This window comes from Panulirus ornatus, chromosome 72 (assembly GCF_036320965.1).
Source record: "Panulirus ornatus isolate Po-2019 chromosome 72, ASM3632096v1, whole genome shotgun sequence".
Classification (NCBI taxonomy): Eukaryota; Metazoa; Arthropoda; class Malacostraca; order Decapoda; family Palinuridae; genus Panulirus; species Panulirus ornatus.
Genome location: NC_092295.1, coordinates 14965239 through 14992955, shown reverse-complemented (window position 1 = coordinate 14992955; position 27717 = coordinate 14965239). Strand labels below are relative to the sequence as shown.

Genomic DNA, 27717 nt, shown 5'->3' with positions numbered 1-27717 from the left:
ATATTGTCCTCAAACATCTTATTTATGCACATCCACCCTCCTGCGCACAACTCTATCTATAGCCCACGCCTCGCAACCGTATAACATTGTTGGAACTACTATTCCTTCAAACATACCCATTATTGCTTTCCGAGATAATGTTCTCGACTTCCACACATTCTTCAACGCTCCCAGAATATTAGCCCCCTCCCCCACCCTATGATTCACTTCCGCTTCCATAGTTCCATGGTTGCATCCACTGCCAGATCCACTCCCAGATATCTAAAACACTTTACTTTCTCCAGTTTTTCTCCATTCATACTTACCTCCCTATTGACTTGACCCTCAACCTTACTGTACCTAATAACCTTGCTCTTATTCACATTTACTCTCAACTTTCTTCTTTCACACACTTTACCAAACTCAGTCACCAGCTTCTGCAGTTTCTCACATGAATCAGCCACCATCGCTGTATCATCAGCGAACAACAACTGACTCACTTCCTAAGCTCTCTCATCCCAAACAGACTGCATACTTGCCCCTCTTTCCAAAGCTCTTGCATTCACCTCCCTAACAACCCCATCCATAAACAAATTAAACAACCAAGGAGACATCACACCCCTGCCGCAAACCTACATTCACTGAGAACCAATGACTTTCCTTTCTTCCTATACGTATACATGCCTTACATCCTCGATAAAAACTTTTCACTGCTTCTAACAACTTCCCTCCCACACCATATATTCTTAATACCTTCCACAGAGAATCTCTATCAACTCTATCATATGCCTTCTCCAGATCCAAAAATGCTACATACAAATCCATTTGCTTTTCTAAGTATTTCTCACATACATTCTTCAAAGCAAACACCTGATCCACACATCCTCTACCACTTCTGAAACCACATTCTCTTCCCCAATCTGATGCTCTGTACATGCCTTCACCCTCTCAATCAATACCCTCCCATATAACTTACCAGGAATACTCAACAAACTTATACCTCTGTAATTTGAGCACTCACCTTTGTCCCCTTTGCCTTTGTACAATGGCACTATGCAAGCATTCCGCCAATCCTCAGGCACCTCACCATGAGTCATACATACATCAAATAACCTTACCAACCAGTCAACAATACAGTCACCCCCTTTTTTGATAAATTCTACTGCAGTACCATCCAAACCTGCTGCCTTGCCGGCTTTCATCTTTCGTAAAGCTTTTACTACCTCTTCTCTGTTTACCAAATCATTTTCCCTAACCCTCTCACTTTGCACACCACCACGACCAAAACACCCTATATCTGCCACTCTATCATCAAACACATTCAACAAACCTTCAAATACTCACTCCATCTCCATCTCACATCACTACTACTTGTTATCACCTCCCCATACGCCCCCTTCACTGAAGTTCCCATTTGTTCCCTTGTCTTACGCACTTTATTTACCTCATTCCAAAACATCTTTTTTATTCTTCCTAAAATTCAATGATTTTCTCTCACCCCAACTCTCATTTGCCCTTTTTTCACATCTTGCACCTTTCTCTTGACCTCCCGCCTCTTTCTTTTATACATCTCCCAATCATTTGCATTATTTCCCTGCAAAAATCGTCCAAATGCCTCTCTCTTCTCTTTCACTAATAATCTTACTTCGTCATCCCACCAATCACTACCCTTTCTGATCAACCCACCACCCACGCTTCTCATGCAACAAGCATCTTTTGCGCAATCATCACTGCATCCTTAAATACATCCCATTCCTCCCCCACTCCCCCTACCTCCTTTGTTCTCAGCTTTTTCCTTTCTGTACTCAGTCTCTCGTGGTACTTCCTCACACAAGTCTCCTTCCCAAGCTCACTTACTCTCACCACTCTCTTCACCCCAACATTCTCTCTTCTTTTCTGAAAACCTCTACAAATCGTCACCTTCGCCTCCACAAGATAATGATCAGACATCCCTCCAGTTGCACCTCTCAGCACATTTACATCCAAAAGTCTCTCTTTCGCGCGCCAATCAATCAACACGTAACCCAATAACGCTCTCTGGCCATCTCTCCTTCTTACATACGTATACTTATATATATCTCGCTTTTTAAACCAGGTATTCCCAATCACCAGTCCTTTTTCAGCACATAAATCTACAAGCTCTTCACCATTTCCATTTACAACACTGAACACCCCATGTATACCAATTATTCCCTCAACTTGCCATATTACTCACCTTTGCATTCAAATCACCCATCACGATAACCCGATCTTGTGCATCAAAACTACTAACATACTCATTCAGCTGCTCCCAAAACACTTGCCTCTCGTGATCTTTCTTCTCATGCCCAGGTGCATATGCACCAATAATCACATATCTCTCTCCATCAACTTTCAGTTTGACCCATATCAATCAAAAGTTTACTTTCTTACACTCTATCACATACTCCCACAACTCCTGTTTCAGGAGTAGTGCTACTCCTTCCCTTGCTCTTGTCCTCTCGCTAACCCCTGACTTTACTCCCGAGACATTCCCAAACCTCTCTTCCCCTTTACCCGTAAGCTTCGTTTCACTGAGAGCCAAAACATTCAGGTTCCTTTCCTCAAACATACTACCTATCTCTCCTTTTTTGTCATCTCGGTTACATCCAAGCACATTTAGACACCCCAGTCTGAGCTTTCAAGGAGGATGAGCACTTCCCGCGTGACTCCTTCCTCTGTTTCCCCTTCTAGAAAGTTAAAATACAAGGAGAGGAGGGTTTTCAGCTCCCCGCTCCTGTCCCCTTTAGTCGCCTTCTACGACAAGTAAGGAATGCGTGGGAAGTATTCTTTCTCCCCTATCCCCAGGGATATATATATATATATATATATATATATATATATATATATATATATATATATATATATATATATATATATATATATATATATATATATATATATATATATATATATATATATATATATATATATATATATATATATATATATTTTTTTTTTTTTTTTTTTTTTTTTTTTTGCTTTGTCGCTGTGTCCCGCGTTTGCGAGCTAGCGCAAGGAAACAGACGAAAGAAATGGCCCAACCCACCCCCATACACATGTATGTACATACGTCCACACACGCAACTATATATACCTACACAGCTTTCCATGGTTTACCCCAGACGCTTCACATGCCCTGATTCAATCCACTGACAGCACGTCAACCCCGGTATACCACATCGATCCAATTCACTCTATTCCTTGCCCTCCTTTCACCCTCCTGCATGTTCAGGCCCCGATCACTCAAAATCTTTTTCACTCCATCTTTCCACCTCCAATTTGGTCTCCCACTTCTCGTTCCCTCCACCTCCGACACATATATCCTCTCGGTCAATCTTTCCTCACTCATTCTCTCCATTTGACCAAACCATTTCAAAACACCCTCCTCTGCTCTCTCAACCACGCTCTTTTAATTTCCACACATCTCTCTTACCCTTACGTTACTTACTCGATCAAACCACCTCACACCACACATTGTCCTCAAACATCTCATTTCCAGCACATCCATCCTCCCGTGCACAACTCTATCCATAGCCCACGCCTCGCAACCATACAACATTGTTGGAACCACTATTCCTTCAAACATACCCATTTTTGCTTTCCGAGATAATGTTCTCGACTTCCACACATTCTTCAAGGCTCACAGGATTTTCGCCCCCTCCCCCACCCTATAATCCACTTCCGCTTACATGGTTCCATCCGCTGCCAGATCCACTCCCAGATATCTAAAACACTTTACTTCCTCCAGTTTTGCTCCATTCAAACTTTCCTCCCAATTGACTTGACCCTCAACCCTACTGTACCTAATAACCTTGCTGTTATTCACATTTACTCTTAACTTTCTTCTTTCACACACTTTACCAAATTCAGTCACCAGATTCTGCAGTTTCTCACATGAATCAGCCATCAGCGCTGTATCATCAGCGAACAACAACTGACTCACTTCCTAAGCTCTCTCATCCCCAACAGACTTCATACTTGCTCCTCTTTCCAAAACTCTTGCATTTACCTCCCTAACAACCCCATCCATAAACAAATTAAACAACCATGGAGACATCACACACCCCTGCCGCAAACCTACATTCACTGAGAACCAATCACTTTCCTCTCTTCCTACACGTATACATGCCTTACATCCTCCATAAAAACTTTTCACTGCTTCTAACAACTTGCCTCCCACACCATATATTTTTAATACCTTCCACAGAGCATCTCTATCAACTCTGTCATATGCCCTCTCCAGATCCATAAATGCTACATACAAATCCAATTGCTTTTCTAAGTATTTCTCACATACATTCTTCAAAGCAAACACCTAATCCACACATCCTCTACCACCTCTGAAACCACACTGCTCTTCCCCAATCTGATGCTCTGTACATGCCTTCACCCTCTCAATCAATACCATCCCATATAATTTACCAGGAATACTCAACAAACTTATACCTCTGTAATTTGAGCACTCACTCTTATCTTCTTTGCCTTTGTACAATGGCACTATGCACGCATTCCGCCAATCCTCAGGCATCTCACCATGAGTCATACATACATTAAATAACCTTACCAACCAGTCAATAATACAGTCACCCCCTTTTTTAATAAATTCCACTGCAATACCATCCAAACCTGCTGCCTTGCCGGCTTTCATCTTTCGCAAAGCTTTTACTACCTCTTCTCTGTTTACCAAATCATTTTCCCTAACCCTCTCACTTTGCACACCACCTCAACCAAAACAACCTATATCTGCCACTCTATCATAAAACACATTCAACAAACCTTCAGAATACTCACTCCATCTCCTTCTCACATCACCACTACTTGTTATCACCTCCCCATTTGCGCCCTTCACTGAAGTTCCCATTTGCTCCCTTGTCCTATGCACTTTATTTACCTCCTTCCAGAACATCTTTTTATTCTTCCTAAAATTTAATGATACTCTCTCACCCCAACTCTCATTTGCCCTCTTTTTCACCTCTTGCACCTTTCTCTTGACCTCCTGTCTCTTTCTTTTATACACATCCCACTCAATTGCATTTTTTCCCTGCAAAAATCGTCCAAATGCCTCTCTCTTCTCTTTCACTAATAATCTTACTTCTTCATCCCACCACTCACTACCCTTTCTAATCAACCCACCTCCCACTCTTCTCATGCCATAAGCATCTTTTGCGCAATCCATCACTGATTCCCTAAATACATCCCATTCCTCCCCCACTCCCCTTACTTCCATTGTTCTCACCTTTTTCCATTCTGTACTCAGTCTCTCCTGGTACTTCTTCACACAAGTCTCCTTCCCAAGCTCACTTACTCTCACCACCCTCTTCACCCCAACATTCTCTCTTCTTTTCTGAAAACCCATACAAATCTTCACCTTAGCCTCCACAAGATAATGATCAGACATCCCTCCAGTTGCACCTCTCAGCACATTGACATCCAAAAGTCTCTCTTTCGCGAGCCTGTCAATTAACACGTGATCCAATAACACTCTCTGGCCATCTCTCCTACTTACATACGTATACTTACGTATATCTCGCTTTTTAAACCAGGTATTCCCAATCACCAGTCCTTTTTCAGCACATAAATCTACAAGCTCTTCACCATTTCCATTTACAACACTGAACACCCCATATATACCAATCATTCCCTCAACTGCCACATTACTCACCTTTGCATTCAAATCACCCATCACTATAACCCGGTCTCGTGCATCAAAACCACTAACACACTCATTCAGCTGCTCCCAAAACACTTGCCTCTCATGATCTCTCTTCTCATGCCCAAGTGCATATATATATATATATGTATATACATGTGTAGGGGGTGGGTTGGGCCATTTCTTTCGTGTTTCCTTGCGCTACGTCGCAAACGCGGGAGACAGCGACAAAGCAAAATACAAATAAAGATATAAAATATATATACATATATATATATATATATATATATATATATATATATATATATATATATATATATATATATATATATATATATATATATATATATATATATATATATATATATATATGTATATATACATATATATATTTTTTGCTTTGTCGCTGTCTCAAGCGTTATCGAGGTAGCGCAAGGAAACAGACGAAAGAATGTCCCAACCCACCCACATGCCCATGCATATACATACACGTCCACACACGCAAATATACATACCTATACATCTCAATGTACACATATATATACACACACAGACATGTACATATATGCACATGTATATAATTCATACTGTCTGCCTTTATTCATTCCTATCGCCACCTCGCCACACATGGAATAACAACCCCCTCCCCCCTCATGTGTGCGAGGTAGCGCTAGGAAAAGACACCAAAGGCCCCATTCGTTCACACTCAGTCTCTAGGTGTCATATAACCACCAAAACCACAGCTCCCTTTCCACATCCAGGCCCCACACAACTTTCCATGGTTTACCCCAGACGCTTCACATACCCTGGTTCAATCAATTGACAGCACGTCGACCCCGGTATACCACATCTCTCCAATTCACTCTATTCCTTGAACGCCTTTCACCCTCCTGCATGTTCAGGCCCCGATATATATATATATATATATATATATATATATATATATATATATATATATATATATATATATATATATATATATATATATATATATATATATATATATATATATATATATATTATCCCTGGGGATAGGGGATTAAGAATACTTCCCACGTATTCCCTGCGTGTCGTAGAAGGCGACTAAAAGGGGAGGGAGCGGGGGGCTGGAAATCCTCCCCTCTCGTTTTTTTTTAATTTTCCAAAAGAAGGAACAGAGGGGGCCAGGTGAGGATATTCCAAAAAAGGCCCAGTCCTCTGTTCTTAACGCTACCTCGCTAACGCGGGAAATGGCTAATAGTTTAAAAGAAAGAAAGATATATATATATATATATGTATATATTTCTTGGGGGGGGGGCTTTGTCGCCGTCTCCCGCGTTTGCGAGGTAGCGCAAGGAAACAGACGAAAGAAATGGCCCAACCCACCCCCATACACATGTATATACATACGTCCACACACGCAAATATACATACCTACACAGCTTTCCATGGTTTACCCCAGACGCTTCACATGCCCTGATTCAATCCACTGACAGCACGTCAACCCCGGTATACCACATCGATCCAATTCACTCTATTCCTTGCCCGCCTTTCACCCTCCTGCATGTTCAGGCCCCGATCACACAAAATCTTTTTCACTCCATCTTTCCACCTCCAATTTGGTCTCTCACTTCTTCTCGTTCCCTCCACCTCCGACACATATATCCTCTTGGTCAATCTTTCCTCACTCATTCTCTCCATGTGCCCAAACCATTTCAAAACACCCTTTCTGCTCTTTCAACCACGCTCTTTTTATTTCCACACATTTCTCTTACCCTTACGTTACTTATTCGATCAAATCACCTCACACCACACATTGTCCTCAAACATCTCATTTCCAGCACATCCATCCTCCTGCGCACAACTCTATCCATAGCCCACGCCTCGCAACCATACAACATTGTTGGAACCACTATTCCTTCAAACATACCCATTTTTGCTTTCCGAGATAATGTTCTCGACTTCCACACATTCTTCAAGGCTCCCAGGATTTTAGCCCCCTCCCCCAACCCATGATTCACTTCCGCTTCCATGGTTCCATCTGCTGCCAGATCCACTCCCATATATCTAAAACACTTTACTTCCTCCAGTTTTTCTCCATTCAAACTTACCTCCCAGTTGACTTGACCCTCACCCCTACTGTACCTAATTACCTTGCTCTTATTCACATTTACTCTTAACTTTCTTCTTTCACACACTTTACCAAACTCAGTCACCAGATTCTGCAGTTTCTCACATGAATCAGCCACCAGCGCTGTATCATCAGCGAACAACAACTGACTCACTTCCCAAGCTCTCTCATCCCCAACAGTCTTCATACTTGCCCCTCTTTCCAAAACTCTTGCATTCACCTCCCTAACAACCCCATCCATAAACAAATTAAACAACCATGGAGACATCACACACCCCTGCCGTAAACCTACATTCACTGAGAACCAATCACTTTCCTCTCTTCCTACATGTACACATGCCTTACATTCTCGATAAAAAACTTTTCACTGCTTCTAACAACTTGCCTCCCACACCATATATTCTTAATATCTTCCACAGAGCATCTCTATCAACTCTATCATATGCCTTCTCCAGATCCATAAATGCTACATACAAATCCATTTGCTTTTTTAAGTATTTCTCACATACATTCTTCAAAGCAAACACCTGAACCACACATCCTCTACCACTTCTGAAACCACACTGCTCTTCCCCAATCTGATGCTCTGTACATGCCTTCACCCTCTCAATCAATACCCTCCCATATAATTTACCAGGAATACTCAACAAACTTATACCTCTGTAATATGAGCACTCACTCTTATCCCCTTTGCCTTTCTACAGTGGCACTATGCACGCATTCCGCCAATCCTCAGGCATCTCACCATGAGTCATACATACATTAAATAACCTTACCAACCAGTCAATAATACAGTCACCCCCTTTTTTAATAAATTCCACTGCAATACCATCCAAACCTGCTGCCTTGCCGGCTTTCATCTTCCGCAAAGCTTTTACTACCTCTTCTCTGTTTACCAAATCATTTTCCCTAACCCTCTCACTTTACACACCAACTCGACCAAAACACCCTATATCTGCCACTCTATCATCAAACACATTCAACAAACCTTCAAAATACTCACTCCATCTCCTTCTCACATCACCACTACTTGTTATCACCTCCCCATTTGCGCCCTTCACCGAAGTTCCCATTTGCTCCCTTGTCTTACGCACTTTATTTACCTCCTTCCAGAACATCTTTTTATTCTCCCTAAAATTTAATGATACTCTCTCACCCCAACTCTCATTTGCCCTCTTTTTCACCTCTTGCACCTTTCTCTTGACCTCCTGTCTCTTTCTTTTATACATCTCCCACTCAATTGCATTTTTCCCTGCAAAAATCGTCCAAATGTCTCTCTTCTCTTTCACTAATAATCTTACTTCTTCATCCCACCACTCACTACCCTTTCTAAACAACCCACCTCCCACTCTTCTCATGCCACAAGCATCTTTTGCGCAATCCATCACTGATTCCCTAAATACATCCCATTCCTCCCCCACTCCCCTTACTTCCATTGTTCTCACCTTTTTCCATTCTGTACTCAGTCTCTCCTGGTACTTCCTCTCCTGGTACTTATATATATATATATATATATATATATATATATATATATATATATATATATATATATATATATATATATATATATATATATATATATATATATATATATATATATATATATATATATATATATATATATATATATATATATATATATATATATATATATGAGTACATATATATATATGTACATAAACGCCCACACACGCACATATACATACATACATATTTCAACGTATACATACTATACATACATACACATATACATATATACACATGTACATATTCATACTTGCTTGCCTTCATCTAATCCTGGTGCTACCCCGCCCCACAGGAAACAGCATCGCTACCCCTTGCATCAGTGAGGTAGCGCTAGGAAAAGACAACAAAGGCCCCATTCGTTCACACGCAGTCTCTAGCTGCCATGTGTAATGCACCGAAACCGCAGCTCCCTTTCCACATCCAGGCCCCACAGACCTTTCCATGGTTTACCCCAGACGCTTCACATGCCCTGGTTCAATCCATTGAAAGCACGTCGACCCCGGTATACCACATCGTTTCAACTTACTCTATTCCGTGCACACCTCTCACCCCCCCCCCCCCCCTGTATGTTGTGGCCCCGATCGCTTAAAATCTATTTTGCTCCATCCTTCTACTTTCAATTTGGTCTCTCGTTTCTATTTGTTCCTTTCACCTTTGAAACATATATCCAGTTTGTCAATCTTTCCTAACTCATTCTCTCCGTAAGTCTAAACCATTTCAGCACCCCCATCTTCTGCTCTCTCAGCCACACTCTTTTTATTTCCACACATCTCTCTTGCCCTTTCATTACTTGCTCAATCAAACCACCTCATACCACATGTTGTCCTTAAACATATCATTTTACAACACGTCCACCCTCCTCCGTACAGCCTTTTCTATAGCAATGCCTCACAACCATTTAATATTGTTGGAACTAATATTCTTTCAAGGATGACTATTTTTGCTCTACGAGATAACATTTTCTCTTTCCTCACATTCTTCATCGCTCCAAGGACCTTCACCCCTTCCCCTTCACTTGCGATGTCATGGTTCCATCCGCTGCTAAGTCCACTTCCAGATATCTAAAGCACTTCACTTCCTCCAGTTTTTCTCCATTCAAACTTATATCCCAACCAACTTGTTCCTCAACTCTACTGAACCCAATAACCTTGTTCTTATTTACATTTACTCTCAATTTTCTCATTTCACACACTTTTCCATACTGAGTCGACAACTTTTGCAGTTTCTCACTCGAATCAGCCACCAGTGCTGTATCATCGGCGAACAGCACCTAACTCACTTCCCAGGCTCTCTTATCCCCAATCAACTGCATTCTTGCGCTTCTCTTTAAGACTCTTGCATTTATATCCCTAACAACCCCATCCATAAACTAATAAAACAACTATGGAGACATCACGCACCCCTGCCGCAAACCGACATTCATTGGAATCCAATCACTCTCCTCCCTTCCTACTCGGACACATGCCTTACACCCTTGATAAAATTTGTCACTGCTTCTAGCAGCTTACCTCCTACACAATATATTCATAAGACCTTCCATAAAGCATCTCTACTAACCCTATAATATGCCGTCTCCAGATCCATCTATGGCTCATACAGATCCATCTGTTCTTATAAGTATTTTTCACACATATTCTTCAAAGCAAACTCCTCAGGCACTTCAACATGATTCATACATACTGTGAATATCTTTACCAACAAATCAACAACACAGTCACCTCTTTCTTAATAAATTCAACTGCAATACCATCCACTCGTGCCGCATTTCATCTTATACCTCTTCGCTCTTCACCAAACCATCTTCCATGACTCTCTCACTTAGCATACCACCACAACCAAAACGCCCTACAACTGCCACTATATCATCAAACACATTCAACACTTCTTCAACATAATTACTCCATCTCCTCACTCCATCATTACCTTTTTTACATCCCCTTTTGCTCACCTCACCGATGTTCCCATTTGTTTTCTTGTAATCTCCCTAAAGTTTGATGATACTCTCTCACCCCAACTGTCATTTGCATTCTTTTTCAACCCTTGCGCCTCTCTCTCTCTCTCTCTCTCTCTCTCTCTCTCTCTCTCTCTCTCTCTCTCTCTCTCTCTCTCTCTCTCTCTCTCTCTCTCTCTCTCTCTCTCTCTCTCTCTCTCTCTCTCTCTCTCTTCCCTATATATTCCCCACACCTGCATATCGACCTCACCCTGGTTCACCATCATCTTCACCATACCTGCAGTACTCACCTTACCATCGCTCACAATCTTCACCATACCTGCAGTACTCACTTCACCATCACTCACCATCTTCACCATACCTGCAGTACTCACTTCACCATCACTCATCATCTTCACCATACCTGCAGTACTCACTTCACCATCGCTCACCATCTTCACCATGATTGCAGTACTCACCTCACCATCACTCACCATCTTCACAATACCTGCAATACTCACCTCACCATCGCTCACCATCTTCACCATGCCTGCAGTACTCACCTCACCATCGCTCACCATATTCACCATGCCTGGAGTACTCACCTCACCATCGCTCACCATCTTCACCATACCTGCAGTACTCACCTCACCATCGCTCACCATCTTCACCATATCTGCAGAACTCACCTCACCATCTTCACCATGCCTGCAGTACTCACCTCACCATCGCTCACCATCTTCACCATACCTGCAGTACTCACCTCACCATCGCTCACCATCTTCACCATACCTGCAGTACTCACCTCACCATCGCTCACCATCTTCACCATACCTGCAGTACTCACCTCACCATCGTTCACAATCTTCACCATACCTACAGTATTCACCTCACCATCTTCACCATACTTGCAGTACTCACCTCACCATCGCTCACCATCTTCACCATGCCGTTCCATTTGCCACTGGAGTCCATGACGCCCCACTGTCCGTCGGGCGGCGGCCTCACTACGTACCTGGAGCAGCAGGAGAGGGAAGTCAGGCAGTGCAGGATGCCTGACGCTCCACCTAAACTCATGTCCAGTCAGGAAGGAGGGATGGTGACGCCAGGCCAGGCAGGGGTGACGCCAGGCCAGGCAGGGGTGACGCCAGGCCAGGCAGGGGTGACGCCAGGCCGGGAAGGGGTGACGCCGGGCCAGGCAGGGGTGACGCCAGGCCAGGAAGGGGTGACGCCTTTTAGAAAAACTTACAGTTGAGGAAAACCGGAAGAATGATATCAAACGAGGTAGACTGTTATTGTCTGGATGCGGAGCTGAGGTCAGGCTGGGCTCGTCTGTTTCTCTCTGACCTTAGTAATCGGCACATACATATACATATCAGAACATACACATATACACACTGGAAAGGATCACAATTGAGCGCGTGATCAAGTACATTTCTATGAGTCTACGGGAAAATGAAATACGATAAGTTCCCAATTGCACTTTCGTGTGATAATCACATCATCAGGGGAGACACAAGAGAGAAATATAACAGTCAGTTGATATACAACGAAGAGACGTAGCTAGGACGCCATTTGGTAAACAAGTGACTACCTAATGGCTTCCCAGCTACGTATGTTCGTTGCATATCAACTGCCTGTTATATTTCTCTCTTGTGTCTCCCCTGATGATGTGATTATTACACGAAAGCGCACTAGAGAACTTATCGTGTTTCGTTTCCCCGTGGTTCATAGAAACATACACATACATTTACATACATATACACAGACATATACATATATACACATGTACTTATACATACTTGCTCGCCCTCATGTGTTCCTGACGCTACCCCGACCCACAGGAAACAGCACCTCTACCCCCTGCTTCAGCGAGGTAGCGCCAGGAAAACAGACAAAAAAGCCACATTCGTTCACACTCAGTCTCTAGCGGTCATGTGTAATTCACCGAAACCACAGCTCTCTTTCCACGTACAGGCCCCAAAGACCTTTACATGGTTTAATCCAGACATTTCACATGCTTTGGTTCAACCCATTGACATCACGTCGACCCCGATATACCACATCGTTCTAATTCACTCTATTCCTTGCACGCCTTTAACCCTCCTGTATGTTCAGGCCCCCATTGCATAAAATCTTTTATATTTTTCATTCCATCCTTCCACCTCCAATTTGGTACTCCGCTTCTCCTTCTTCCCTCCACCTCTGACACATATACCCTCTTTGTCAGTCTTTCCTCACTCATTCTCTATATATGTCCAAACCATTTCAACATACCCTCTTCTGCTCTCTCAACCACAGTCTTTTTATTTCCACACAGCTCTCTTATCCCTTCATTATCTATTCGATCAAACCACTTCGTATCACATAATGTCCTCAAACACTTCATTTCCAACACATCCACCTTCCTTCGCACAATCCTATCTATAACCCACGCCTCGCAACCATATAACATTGCTGGAACCACTATTCCTTCAAACATACCCATTTTTGCTCTCCAAGATAACGTTCTCGCCTTCCACACATTTTTCAACGCTCCCAGAACCTTCGCTCCCTCCCCCACCCTGTGACTCACTTCCGCTTCCATGATTCCATCCGCTGCCAAATCCACTCCCAGATATCTAAAACACTTTACTTCCTCCAGTTTTTCTCCATTCAAACTTACCTCCCAATTGACTTGTCCCTCAACCCTACTGTATCTAATAACCTTGATCTTATTCACATTTACTCTCAGCTTTCTTCTTTCACACACTTTACCAAACTAATTCACCAGCTTCTGTAGTTTCTCACCCGAATAATCCACCAGCGCTGTATCATCAGCGAACAACAACTGACTCACTTCCTGTACCCTCTCATCCACAGCAGACTGCATACTCGCCCTTCTCTTCACATACACACACACACACACACACACACACACACACACACACACACACACACACGTGCTGTGGGCTACTCACGAGAAGTTCAGCTTGGAGGCCAGTTCGTTGAGGACCTCGAACATGAGACCCTTGTAGCCCACCACCCGGCCGTTGTCGTCCTCCACGAACACCTGCCACGGCGGGAACTGTGGGGCCAGGGTCGAGGCCAGGGACGGGGCGGGGCGGGACGGGGCCAGGGAGGGGCGGAGCGGGGCCAGGGTCGGGAAGGGGAGGGGCGGCGCCAGGGTCGAGGCCAGGGACGGGGTGGGGCGGTGCGAAAGGTGGGTCGGTGGGTCAGGGTGGGACAGATGAGTCAGGGAGGTGCAAGTGGGTCAGGGAGGGACAGGGGTAAGAGACAATCATTAGTGTTGTACCTTCATGACCAGTTATACATAACTTATATTTCACAATGTTATGAGTTTATCATTATACATCCTGCACGCCACCCGACCCTCATCTGACCACATCTCCTCCAGCTTCTCTTCCTCCACTACTGACCACAGATCTCTACATCCCTGGGTATCAAATGTCAACATTTTCATGCGATTCCAGAAGTTAAAGATGAAGATAAAGTCTCCAGCATAGTTGTATGTGACATAAGGTTCCACCATATCTATAACTGACATAAGGCTCCAGCATAGCTATAGCTGACATAAGGTTCCACCATAGCTATAGCTGACATAAGGCTCCAGCATAGCTGTAGCTGACATAAGGTTCCAGCATAGCTATAGCTGACATAAGATTCCACCATAGATATAGCTAACATAAGGTTTCACCATAGCTATAGCTGACATAAAGTTCCACCATAGCTATAGCTGACACAAGGCTCCAACATAGCTGACATAAAGCTCCAGCATAGCTATAGCTGATATATAGCTGGAGCCTTATGTCAGCTATAGCTATGTTACAGGTATATGTACAGATATGACATTTGTGACAGGTATATGTGCAGATATGACAATAATAAAATGAACAAAGGAAGACGGAAAGGTGAGGTGAGGGTATGTTGTGAGATGAGGGTATGTGGTGAGGTGAGGGTATGCTGTGAGGAGAGGGTATGTGTTGAGGTGAGGGTATGTGGTGAGGTCAGGGTATGTAGTGAGGTGAGGGTATGTTGTGACATGAGGGTATGTTGTGAGGTGAATGTATGTGATGAGGTGAGGGTATGGGATGAGATGAGGGTATGTGGTGAGGTGAGGGTATGTAGTGAGATGAGGGTATGTAGTGAGGTGAGGGTATGTTGTGAGGAGAGGGTATGTGGTGAGGTGAGGGTATGTGGTGAGGTGAAGGTATGTAGTGAGGTGAGGGTATGTTGTGAGGTGAGGGTATGTTGTGAGGTGAGGGTATGTGGTGGGGTGAGGGTATGTGGTGAGGTGAGGGTATGTGGTGAGGTGAGGGTATGTAGTGAGGTAAGGGTATGTAGTGCGGTGAGGGTATGAGGTGAGGTGAGGGTATGTTGTGAGGTGGGGATATGTGGTGAAGTGAGGGCATGTTGTGAGGTGAGGGTATGTGGTGAGATGAGGGTATGTGATGAGGTGAAGGTATGTAGTGAGGTGAGGGTATGTGGTGAGGTGAGGGTATGTGGTGAGATGAGGGTATGTTGTGAGGTGAGGATATGTGGTGAGATGAGGGTATGTAGTGAGGTGAGGGTATGTGGTAAGGTGAGGGTATGTGATGAGGTGAGGGTATGTTGTGAGGTGAGGGTATGTGGTGAGGTGAGGGTATGTGGTGAGGTGAGGTATGTTGTGAGGTGAGGGTATGTGATGAGGTGAGGGTATGTGGTGAGGTGAAGGTATGTAGTGAGGTGAGGGTATGTGGTGAGGTGAGGGTATGTGGTGAGGTGAGGATATGCAGTGTGGTTAGGGTATGTAGTGAGGTGAGGGTATGTGATGAGGTGAGGGTATGTGATGAGGTGAGGGTATGTGGTGAAGTGAAGGTATGTGGTGAAGTGAGGGCATGTTGTGAGGTGAGGGTATGTGGTGAGATGAGGGTATGTGATGAGGTGAAGGTATGTAGTGAGGTGAGGGTATGTGGTGAGGTGAGGGTATGTGGTGAGATGAGGGTATGTTGTGAGGTGAGGATATGTGGTGAGATGAGGGTATGTAGTGAGGTGAGGGTATGTGGTAAGGTGAGGGTATGTGATGAGGTGAGGGTATGTTGTGAGGTGAGGGTATGTGGTGAGGTGAGGGTATGTGGTGAGGTGAGGTATGTTGTGAGGTGAGGGTATGTGATGAGGTGAGGGTATGTGGTGAGGTGAAGGTATGTAGTGAGGTGAGGGTATGTGGTGAGGTGAGGGTATGTGGTGAGGTGAGGATATGCAGTGTGGTTAGGGTATGTAGTGAGGTGAGGGTATGTGATGAGGTGAGGGTATGTGATGAGGTGAGGGTATGTGGTGAAGTGAAGGTATGTGGTGAAGTGAGGGCATGTTGTGAGGTGAGGGTATGTGGTGAGATGAGGGTATGTGATGAGGTGAAGGTATGTAGTGAGGTGAGGGTATGTGGTGAGGTGAGGGTATGTGGTGAGATGAGGGTATGTTGTGAGGTGAGGATATGTGGTGAGATGAGGGTATGTAGTGAGGTGAGGGTATGTGGTAAGGTGAGGGTATGTGATGAGGTGAGGGTATGTTGTGAGGTGAGGGTATGTGGTGAGGTGAGGGTATGTGGTGAGGTGAGGTATGTTGTGAGGTGAGGGTATGTGATGAGGTGAGGGTATGTGGTGAGGTGAAGGTATGTGGTGAGGTGAGGGTATGTTGTGAGGTGAGGTATGTTGTGAGGTGAGGGTATGCGGTGAAGTGAAGGTATGTGGTGAGGTGAGGGTATGTGGTGAGGTGAGGGTATGTTGTGAGGTGAGGGTATGTGGTAAGGTGAGGGTATGTGGTGAGATGAGGATTTGTGGGATGCGGATATGTCAGGGTGTGGTGAAGTGAACGTGTCTGATGACATGCAAGGAAGTAAGAGTGATGAAAGAGAAGTGCACGGGGAGTGAGAGTGATGACAGAGACGTGCACGGGGAGTGAGAGTGATGACAGAGACGTGCACGGGGAGTGAGAGTGATGACAGAGACGTGCAAGGGGAGTGAGAGTGATGACAGATAAGTGCACGGGAAGTGAGAGTGATGACAGAGAAGTGCACGGGGAGTGAGAGTGATGACAGAGACATGCACGGGGAGTGAGAGTGATGACAGGGACGTGCACGGGGAGTGAGAGTGATGACAGAGACGTGCACGGGGAGTGAGAGTGATGACAGAGAAGTGCACGGGGAGTGAGAGTGATGACAGAGACATGCACGGGGAGTGAGAGTGATGACAGAGACGTGCACGGGGAGTGAGAGTGATGACAGAGATGTGCACGGGGAGTGAGAGTGATGGCAGAGACGTGCACGGGGAGTGAGAGCGATGACAGAGACGTGCACGGGGAGTGGGAGTGATGACAGAGACGTGCACGGGGAGTGAGAATGATGACAGAGACGTGCACGGGGAGTGGGAGTGATGACAGAGACGTGCACGGGGAGTGAGAGTGATGACAGAGACGTGCACGGAGAGTGAGAGTGATGACAGAGACGTGCACGAGGAGTGAGAGTGATGACAGAGACGAGCACGGGGAGTGGGAGTGATGACAGAGACGTGCACGGGGAGTGAGAGTGATGACGAGGACGTTCACGGAGAGTGGGAGTGATGACAGAGACGTGCACGAGGAGTGAGAGTGATGACAGAGACGTGCACGGGGAGTGGGAGTGATGACAGAGACGTGCACGGGGAGTGGGAGTGATGACAGAGACGTGCACAGGGAGTGAGAGTGATGACAGAGACGTGCACGGGGAGTGGGAGTGATGACAGAGACGTGCACAGGTAGTGAGAGTGATGACAGAGACGTGCACGGGGAGTGAGAGTGATGACAGAGACGTGCACGGGGAGTGAGAGTGATGACAGAGACGTGCACGGGGAGTGAGAGTGATGACAGAGACGTGCACAGGGAGTGAGAGTGATGACAGAGACGTGCACGGGGAGTGAGAGTGATGACAGAGACGTGCACAGGGAGTGAGAGTGATGACAGAGACGTGCACGGGGAGTGAGAGTGATGACAGAGACGTGCACAGGGAGTGAGAGTGATGACAGAGACGTGCACGGGGAGTGAGAGTGTTGACAGAGACGTGCACGGGGAGTGGGAGTGATGACAGAGACGTGCACGGGGAGTGAGAGTGATGACAGAGACGTGCACGGGGAGTGGGAGTGATGACAGAGACGTGCACGGTGAGTAGAAGTGATGACAGAGACGTGCACGGTGAGTAGAAGTGATGACAGAGACGTGCACGGGGAGTGGGAGTGATGACAGAGACGTGCATGACGGAGTGGGAGTGACGACCACTTACGTCAACAGAGGTTACAGGGATGGTACGGCCTCGGAATCCTCCGGTCACGTGCGGGAAGAGGTCGTCCTTGAGCATGAGGCCGGTCAGGGGCTGCCAGTCAGCAACCTCCAGCAGCTCGATCCTGTCCGTGTCCTTGACCTCGGCCGCCTGGATGCCCCAGCTGGTGCACTTGGCGCACGTCTGACTCTCCATCTCCTGCTCCTGTGGGGGCACGTCACCTTGTCAGGTGTGGGGCACAGGATGGTTGATGTGGGGCACAGGACGGCAGGTATGGGGCACAGGATGACAAGTGTAGGGCACAAAGGATGGCAGGTGTGGGGTACAGGTCTGCAGGTGTATGTGTATGGCACAGTGGACGGTAGGTGTATGGCACAGTGGGCGGTATGTGTATGGCACAGTGGACGGTGGTGAGGACCAGACAGGATGGTTAGTGTGAGGAAACCAGGACGACAAGTGTGGACCAGAGGACGTCTGGTAGGAACCAGCGAGATCAGGTTTAGACCAGTTAGGACTTCTGGTGTGGACCAGAGAGGACGTCTGGTGCGGACCAGTGAGGAAGTCTGGTATGGACCAGAGAGGACATCCGGTATGGACCAGAGAGGACAGTAGTGCAACTTTTTTGTTTTCGTGTTTCGTCAATTCTCTCATACTGATTTGGTTAATACTAGAATGGTCATCCCTGCGTACTGAATGACGGTGCCAATAACACCTCTCCGTTACAGTTTTATCTGTCTAGCCTACATAAATGTACAAAGGGTAGTGAGTGGCGGGATGAAGAAGTAAGATTGTTAGTGAAAGGGAAGAGAGAGGCATTTGGACAACTTTTGCAGGGAAATAGTGCAAACCCTCTGCCTTGCCGTCTTTCATCTTCCGCAAAGCTTTCCCTACCTCTTCTCTGTTTACCAAATCATTCTCCTTAACCCTCTCACTTCGCAAACTAGCTCGACCAAAACATTCTATATCTGCCACTCTATCATGTAACAAATTCAACTCCATCGCCTTCTCACATCACCACTACTTGTTATGACCACCCCATTAGCCCTCTTCACTGATTTTCCCATTTGTTCTCTTGTATTACGCACGTTATTTACCTCCTTCCAAAACATCTTTTTATTCTCCATAAAATTTAATGATTCTCACCCCAACTCTCATTTGCTCTCTTTTTCACCTCTTGCACATTTCTCTTGACCTCCTGCCTCTTTCTTTTATACATCTCCCACTCATTTGCACTATTTCCTTGCAAAAATCGTCCAAAGCCTCTCTCTTCTCTTTCACTAACAATCTTACTTCTTCATCCCACCACTCACTACCCTTTCTAACCTGCCCACCTCCCACGCTTCTCTTGCCACAAGCATCTCGTGCGCAAGCCATCACTGCTTCTCCAAATACATCCCATTCCTCCCCCCACACCCCTTACGTCCTATGCTCTCACCTTTTTCCATTCTGCACTCAGTCTCGCCTGGTACTTCCTCACACAAGTCTCCTTCCCAAGCTCACTTACTCTCACCACTCTTCACCCCAACATTCTCTCTTCTCTGAAAACCTCTACAAATCTTCACCTTCGTCTCCACAAGATAATGATCAGACATCCCTCTAGTTGCACCTCTCAGCACATTAACATCCAAAAATCTCTTTCACGCGCCCATCAATTAACATGTAATCCAATAATGCTCTATGGCCATCTCTCCTAATTATATACGAATACTTATGTATTTCTCTCTTTTTAAAGTAGGTAGTCCCAATCGCCAGTCCTTTTTCAGCACACAAATCTGCAAGCTCTTCACCGTTTCCATTTACAGCACTGGACACCCCATGTACACCAATTATTCCCTCAACTGCCATATAACCCACCTTTGCATTCAAATCACCCATTACTATAACCCGGTCTCGTGCATCAAAACTGCTAACATTCATTCAGCTTCTCCCAAAACACTTGCCTCTCATGATCTTTCTTCTCATGATCAAGTGCATAGGCACCAATAATCACCCATCTCTCCCCATCCACTTTCAGTTTTACCCATATCAATCCAGAGTTTACTTTCTTATACTCTATCACATACTCCCACAACTCCTGTTTCAGGAGAAGTGCTACTCCTTCCTTCCTTTGCTCATGTCCTCTCACCAACCCGTGACTTTATTCCCAAAACATTCCCAAACAACTCTTCCCCTTTACCCTTGAGCTTCGTTTCACTCAGGGCCAAAACATCCAGGTTCCTTTCCTCAAACATACTACCTATCTCTCCTTTTTTGTCATCTTGGTTACATCCACACACATTTAGACAAATCAATCATACGATCGTATTTTTACCAAATGGCGTCCTAGCTACGTCACTCCGGTGTATATCAACTGAGTGTTATATTTCTCTCTTGTGTCTCCCCTGATGATATGATTATTACACGAAAGTGCACTTGAGAACTTATCGTGTTTCATTTTCCCCGTGGACTCTTAGGAATATACTTGATCACATACTTCGTGCACATGCGGGGGGAAGGGGCTGTCATTTCATGTGTGGCGGGGTGGCGACGAGAATTAATAAATGCAGACAGTATGAATCATGTACAGTGTATATATGTATATGTCTGTATGTGTATATATATGTATACGTTGAGATGTATAGGTATGTATATGTGCGTGTGTGGAAGTGTATGTATATACATGTGTATGTGGGTGAGTTGGGCCATTCTTTCTTCTGTTTCCTTGCGCTACCTCGCTAACGCGGGAGACAGCGACAAAGTATGATAAATGAGAAATATATATATATATATATATATATATATATATATATATATATATATATATATATATATATATATATATATATATATATATGTTTATTATTATTATTTTGCTTTGTCGCTGTCTCCCGCGTTTGCGAGATAGCGCAAGGAAACAGACGAAAGAAATGGCCCAACCCACCCCCATACACATGTATATACACACACGTCCACACACTCAAATATACATACCTATACATCTCAATGTACACATATATATACACACAGAGACACATACATATATACCCATGCACACAATTCACACTGTCTCCCTTTATTCATTCCCATTACCACCTCACCACACATGGAATACCATCCCCTCCCCCCTCATGTGTGCGGGGTAGCGCTAGGAAAAGACAACAAAGGCCCCATTCGTTCACACTCAGTCTCTAGCTGTCATGCAATAATGCCCGAAACCACAGCTCCCTTTCCACATCCAGGCCCCACACAGCTTTCCATGGTTTACCCCAGACGCTTCACATGCCCTGATTCAATCCACTGACAGCACGTCAACCCCGGTATACCACATCGATCCAATTCACTCTATTCCTTGCCCGCCTTTCACCCTCCTGCATGTTCAGGCCCCGATCACTTAAAATCTTTTTCACTCCATCTTTCCACCTCCAATTTGGTCTCCCACTTCTCCTCGTTCCCTCCACCTCCGACACATTTATCCTCTTGGTCAATCTTTCCTCACTCATTCTCTCCATGTGCCCAAACCATTTCAAAACACCCTCTTCTGCTCTCTCAACCACGCTCTTTTTATTTCCACACATCTCTCTTACCCTTACATTACTTACTCGATCAAACCACCTCACACCACACATTGTCCTCAAACATCTCATTTCCAGCACATCCACCCTTCTGCGCACAACTCTATCTATAGCCCACGCCTCGCAACCATACAACCTTGTTGGAACCACTATTCCTTCAAACGTACCCATTTTTGCTTTCCGAGATAATGTTCTCGACTTCCACACATTCTTCAAGGCTCCCAGGATTTTCGCCCCCTCCCCCACCCTATGATTCACTTCCGCTTCCATGGTTCCATCTGCTGCCAGATCCACTCCCAGATTTCTAAAACACTTTACTTCATCCAGTTTTTCTCCATTCAAACTTACCTCCCAATTGACTTGACCCTCAACCCTACTGTACCTAATAACCTTGCTCTTATTCACATTTACTCTTAACTTTCTTCTTTCACACACTTTACCAAACTCAGTCACCAGCTTCTGCAGTTTCTCACATGAATCAGCCACCAGCGCTGTATCATCAGCGAACAACAACTGACTCACTTCCCAAACTCTCTCATCCACAACACTTCATACTTGCCCCTCTTTCCAAAACTCTTGCATTCACCTCCCTAACAACCCCATCCATAAACAAATTAAACAACCGTGGAGACATCACACACCCCTACCGCAAACCTACATTCACTGAGAACCAATCACTTTCCTCTCTTCCTACACTTACACATGCCTTACATCCTCGATAAAAACTTTTCACTGCTTCTAACAACTTGCCTCCCACACCATATATTCTTATTACCTTCCACACAGCATCTCTATCAACTCTATCATATGCCTTCTCCAGATCCATAAATGCTACATACAAATCCATTTGCTTTTCTAAGTATTTCTCACACACATTCTTCAAAGCAAACACCTGATCCACACATCCTCTACCACTTCTGAAACCACACTGCTCTTCCCCAATCTGATGCTCTGTCCATGCTTTCACCCTCTCAATCAATACCCTCCCATATAATTTACCAGGAATACTCAACAAACTTATACCTCTGTAATTTGAGCACTCACTCTTATCCCCTTTGCCTTTGTACAATGGCACTATGCACGCATTCCGCCAATCCTCAGGTACCTCACCATGAGTCATACATACATTAAATAACCTTACCAACCAGTCAACAATACAGTCACCCCCTTTTTTGATAAATTCCACTGCAATACCATCCAAACCTGCTGCCTTGCCGGCTTTCATCTTCCGCAAAGCTTTTACTACCTCTTCTCTGTTTACCAAATCATTTTCCCTAACCCTCTCACTTGCACACCACGTCGACTAAGACACCCTATATCTGCCACTCTATCATCAAACACATTCAACAAACCTTCAAAATACTCACTCCATCTCCTCACATCACCACTACTTGTTATCACCTCCCCATTTGCGCCCTTCACTGAAGTTCCCATTTGCTCCCTTGTCTTACGCACTTTATTTACCTCCTTCCAGAACATCTTTTTATTCTCCCTAAAATTTAATGATACTCTCTCACCCCAACTCTCATTTGCCCTCTTTTTCACCTCTTGCACCTTTCTCTTGACCTCCTGTCTCTTTCTTTTATACATCTCCCACTCAATTGCATTTTTTCCCTGCAAAAATCGTCCAAATGCCTCTCTCTTCTCTTTCACTAATAATCTTACTTCATCATCCCACCTCTCACTACCCTTTCTAATCAACCCACCTCCCACGCTTTTCATGCCACAAGCATCTTTTGCGCAATCCATCACTGATTCCCTAAATACATCCCATTCCTCCCCCACTCCCCTCACTTCCATTGTTCTCACCTTTTTCCATTCTGTACTCAGTCTCTCCTGGTACTTCCTCACAAAAGTCTCCTTCCCAAGCTCACTTACTCTCACCACCCTCTTCACCCCAACATTCTCTCTTCTTTTCTGAAAACCCATACAAATCTTCACCTTAGCCTCCACAAGATAATGATCAGACATCCCTCCAGTTGCACCTCTCAGCACATTTACATCCAAAAGTCTCTCTTTCGCGCGCCTGTCAATTAACACGTAATCCAATAACGCTCTCTGGCCATCTCTCCTACTTACATACGTATACTTATGTATATCTCGCTTTTTAAACCAGGTATTCCCAATCACCAGTCCTTTTTCAGCACATAAATCTACAAGCTCTTCACCATTTCCATTTACAACACTGAACACTCCATGTCTACCAATTATTCCCTCAACTGCCACATTACTCACCTTTGCATTCAAATCACCCATCACTATAACCCGGTCGCGTGCATCAAAACCACTAACACACTCATTCAGCTGCTCCCAAAACACTTGCCTCTCATGATCTTTCTTCTCATGCCCAGGTGCATATGCACCAATAATCACCCATCTCTCTCCATCAACTTTCAGTTTTACCCATATTAATCGAGAGTTTACTTTCTTACATTCTATCATATACTCCCACAACTCCTGTTTCAGGAGTACTGCTACTCCTACCCTTGCTCTTGTCCTCTCACTAACCCCTGACTTTACTCCCAAGACATTCCCAAACCACTCTTCCCCTTTACCCTTGAGCTTCGTTTCACTCAGAGCCAAAACATCCAGGTTCCTTTCCTCAAACATACTACCTATCTCTCCTCTTTTCACATCTTGGTTACATCCACACACATTTAGACACCCCAATCTGAGTCTACGAGGAGGATGAGCACTCCCCGCGTGACTCATTCTGTTTCCCATTTTTTTAGAAAGTTAAAAAATACAAGGAGGGGAGGATTTCTGGCCCCCGCTCCCGTCCCCTCTAGTCGCCTTCTACGACACGTGAGGAAGGCGTGGGAAGTATTCTTTCACCCCTATCCCCAGGGATAATATATATATATATACATACACACACACATACACACATATACACACATACACACACACATATAGTTTTATTCCCAAACTACAACTAAACTCAGCAGTTAAGGAATAAACAGACTAACAATCCCAACTATTCCAAGATCCTGGCACACCAACACCTGATCCGTCGACCTCAATACACGGAACCGCTTCGGGTGAACATACTTGGACGTGGTGATACAAGTAGTTGCACGGACTGTGATCCTCTCTGTGGTTACAAGAATGTTCTTCCGCCCACCAGTGATGCTACTACGATTGTGAATTAAGAACCATTGCAACACAAACCTCGCCAGGTGGTAGAGTGACCCGCAGTGTATCGAGACAGACTTCCCCAGAACTTTTTTAAAGGGGAAGTAAATGTTTATAGTTGTGTTACTGGAGTGATAGTTTTCATACATGGTGCTTTGACAAGAAAATAGTGAAATTGGAAAAGAATGTAGCTTAGACATTGAAGCTTATTCTTTCATTGAAATATGAACAAAGGGAGCATTTTTTCAAAGTGATAGAGATGGAAAGCAAAAAGGTGTTTTTCATGAATGTACTGGAAAAGTTGAGGTCCAGATAAACTTTTTGGTCTGTCAAGGCTTTATTATGGCGGATGACCAACTACCTACCCTCATGTATCCAAGATATGGTTGTACTTTGTGTAATGAAGACAATTGAGAAACATCATAAGCCAATATTCCAGTTTCATGATAAGAGAAGTGGTCCAGGCAGTATGATACAGTGGTTAAATTGATGAAAACTACTATTGACGTTTGTGTAAATAAATTATACATTTCCCTTTTCCATAGCCAGAGGTTGAACCATTATGTGACATTCATTTTTTCAGTTCATTTCAAGCTAGAAGATTCAGTTTTCTAAATTATTTCTTTCATTTTTCATATGTATATATATATATATATATATATATATATATATATATATATATATATATATATATATATATATATATATATATATATATATATATATATATATATATATTCTTTCTTCATATGCTTTTTCATCACTGATCCATAAGTTTGCATCACAACACAGAACCCATCACTTGTCTACTTCACAACATAGACCCCATCACTTGTCTGCTTCACAACATAGACCCCATCACTTGTCTGCTTCACAAAACAAAAACAATCCTTGGGTCACATGACCACACCAGCGGCCACATGATGAGGTCACAACAAGACAGGTCACAAACAGGTGTGGGTGTGACACTTACCATGATCATTTTGACGATGGTGCTGGAACGAGAACCCAGCGATGGTTTAACCTCCTCCCACTCCTCCTCCGACACCTGCCAAGGTCAGGAACATATCCTGTTAGGGTCATCATATAGTGAGGAACATGTGGTATACGGGTGTCGTCATCATATAGTGACGAACATGTGTTATACGGGTGTCGTCATCATGTGGTGAGGAACATATGGTATACGGGTGTCGTCATCATGTGGTGGGGAACATATGGTATACGGGTGTCGTTATCATGTGGTGGGGAACATATGGTATACGGGTGTCGTCATCATGTGGTGGGGAACATGTGGTATACAGGTGTGGTCATCATATAATGAGGAACATATGGTATACAGGTGTGGTCATCATGTGGTGAGGAACATGTGGTATACGGGTGTCGTCATCATGTGGTGAGGAACATGTGGTATACGGGTGTCGTCATCATGTGGTGAGGAACATATGGTATACGGGTGTCGTCATCATATAGTGAGGAACATGTGGCATACGGGTGTCGTCATCATATAGTGACGAACATGTGTTATACGGGTGTCGTCATCATGTGGTGAGGAACATATGGTATACGGGTGTCGTCATCATGTGGTGGGGAACATATGGTATACGGGTGTCGTCATCATGTGGTGAGGAACATGTGGTATACGGGTGTCGTCATCATATAGTGACGAACATGTGTTATACGGGTGTCGTCATCATGTGGTGAGGAACATATGGTATACGGGTGTCGTCATCATGTGGTGGGGAACATATGGTATACGGGTGTCGTCATCATGTGGTGGGGAACATATGGTATATGGGTGTCGTCATCATGTGGTGGGGAACATGTGGTATACAGGTGTGGTCATCATATAATGAGGAACATATGGTATACGGGTGTGGTCATCATGTGGTGAGGAACATGTGGTATACGGGTGTCGTCATCATGTGGTGAGGAACATGTGGTATACGGGTGTCGTCATCATGTGGTGAGGAACATATGGTATACGGGTGTCGTCATCATGTGGTGAGGAACATGTGGTATACGGGTGTCGTCATCATATAGTGAGGAACATGTGGTATACAGGTGTCGTCATCATATAGTGAGGAACATGTGTTATACGGGTGTGGTCATCATGTGGTGAGGAACATATGGTATACGGGTGTCGTCATCATGTGGTGAGGAACATGTGGTATACGGGTGTCGTCATCATGTGGTGAGGAACATGTGGTATACGGGTGTCGTCATCATGTGGTGAGGAACATGTGGTATACGGGTGTCGTCATCATGTGGTGAGGAACATGTGGTATACGGGTGTCGTCATCATGTGGTGAGGAACATGTGGTATACGGGTGTCGTCATCATGTGGTGAGGAACATGTGGTATACGGGTGTCGTCATCATGTGGTGAGGAACATGTGGTATACGGGTGTCGTCATCATGTGGTGAGGAACATGTGGTATACGGGTGTCGTCATCATGTGGTGAGGAACATGTGGTATACGGGTGTCGTCATCATGTGGTGAGGAACATGTGGTATACGGGTGTCGTCATCA

The 27717-nt window shown here is 44.6% G+C and overlaps 1 protein-coding gene across 1 annotated transcript in view; it reads right to left on the bottom strand.

Moving 5' to 3' along the window:
• The window catches only part of LOC139748034 (ionotropic receptor 93a-like), a 245070-nt gene that overhangs the window by 87531 nt on the left and 129822 nt on the right, over positions 1-27717 (bottom strand). Inside the window, exons 9-12 of the mRNA XM_071660598.1 lie at positions 26162-26236; positions 18506-18706; positions 14178-14284; positions 12139-12232 (exon numbers count right to left, since the gene is read on the bottom strand). Coding sequence (XP_071516699.1) covers positions 12139-12232; positions 14178-14284; positions 18506-18706; positions 26162-26236 — 477 coding nt within the window. The remainder of the gene's footprint in view (positions 1-12138; positions 12233-14177; positions 14285-18505; positions 18707-26161; positions 26237-27717) is intronic.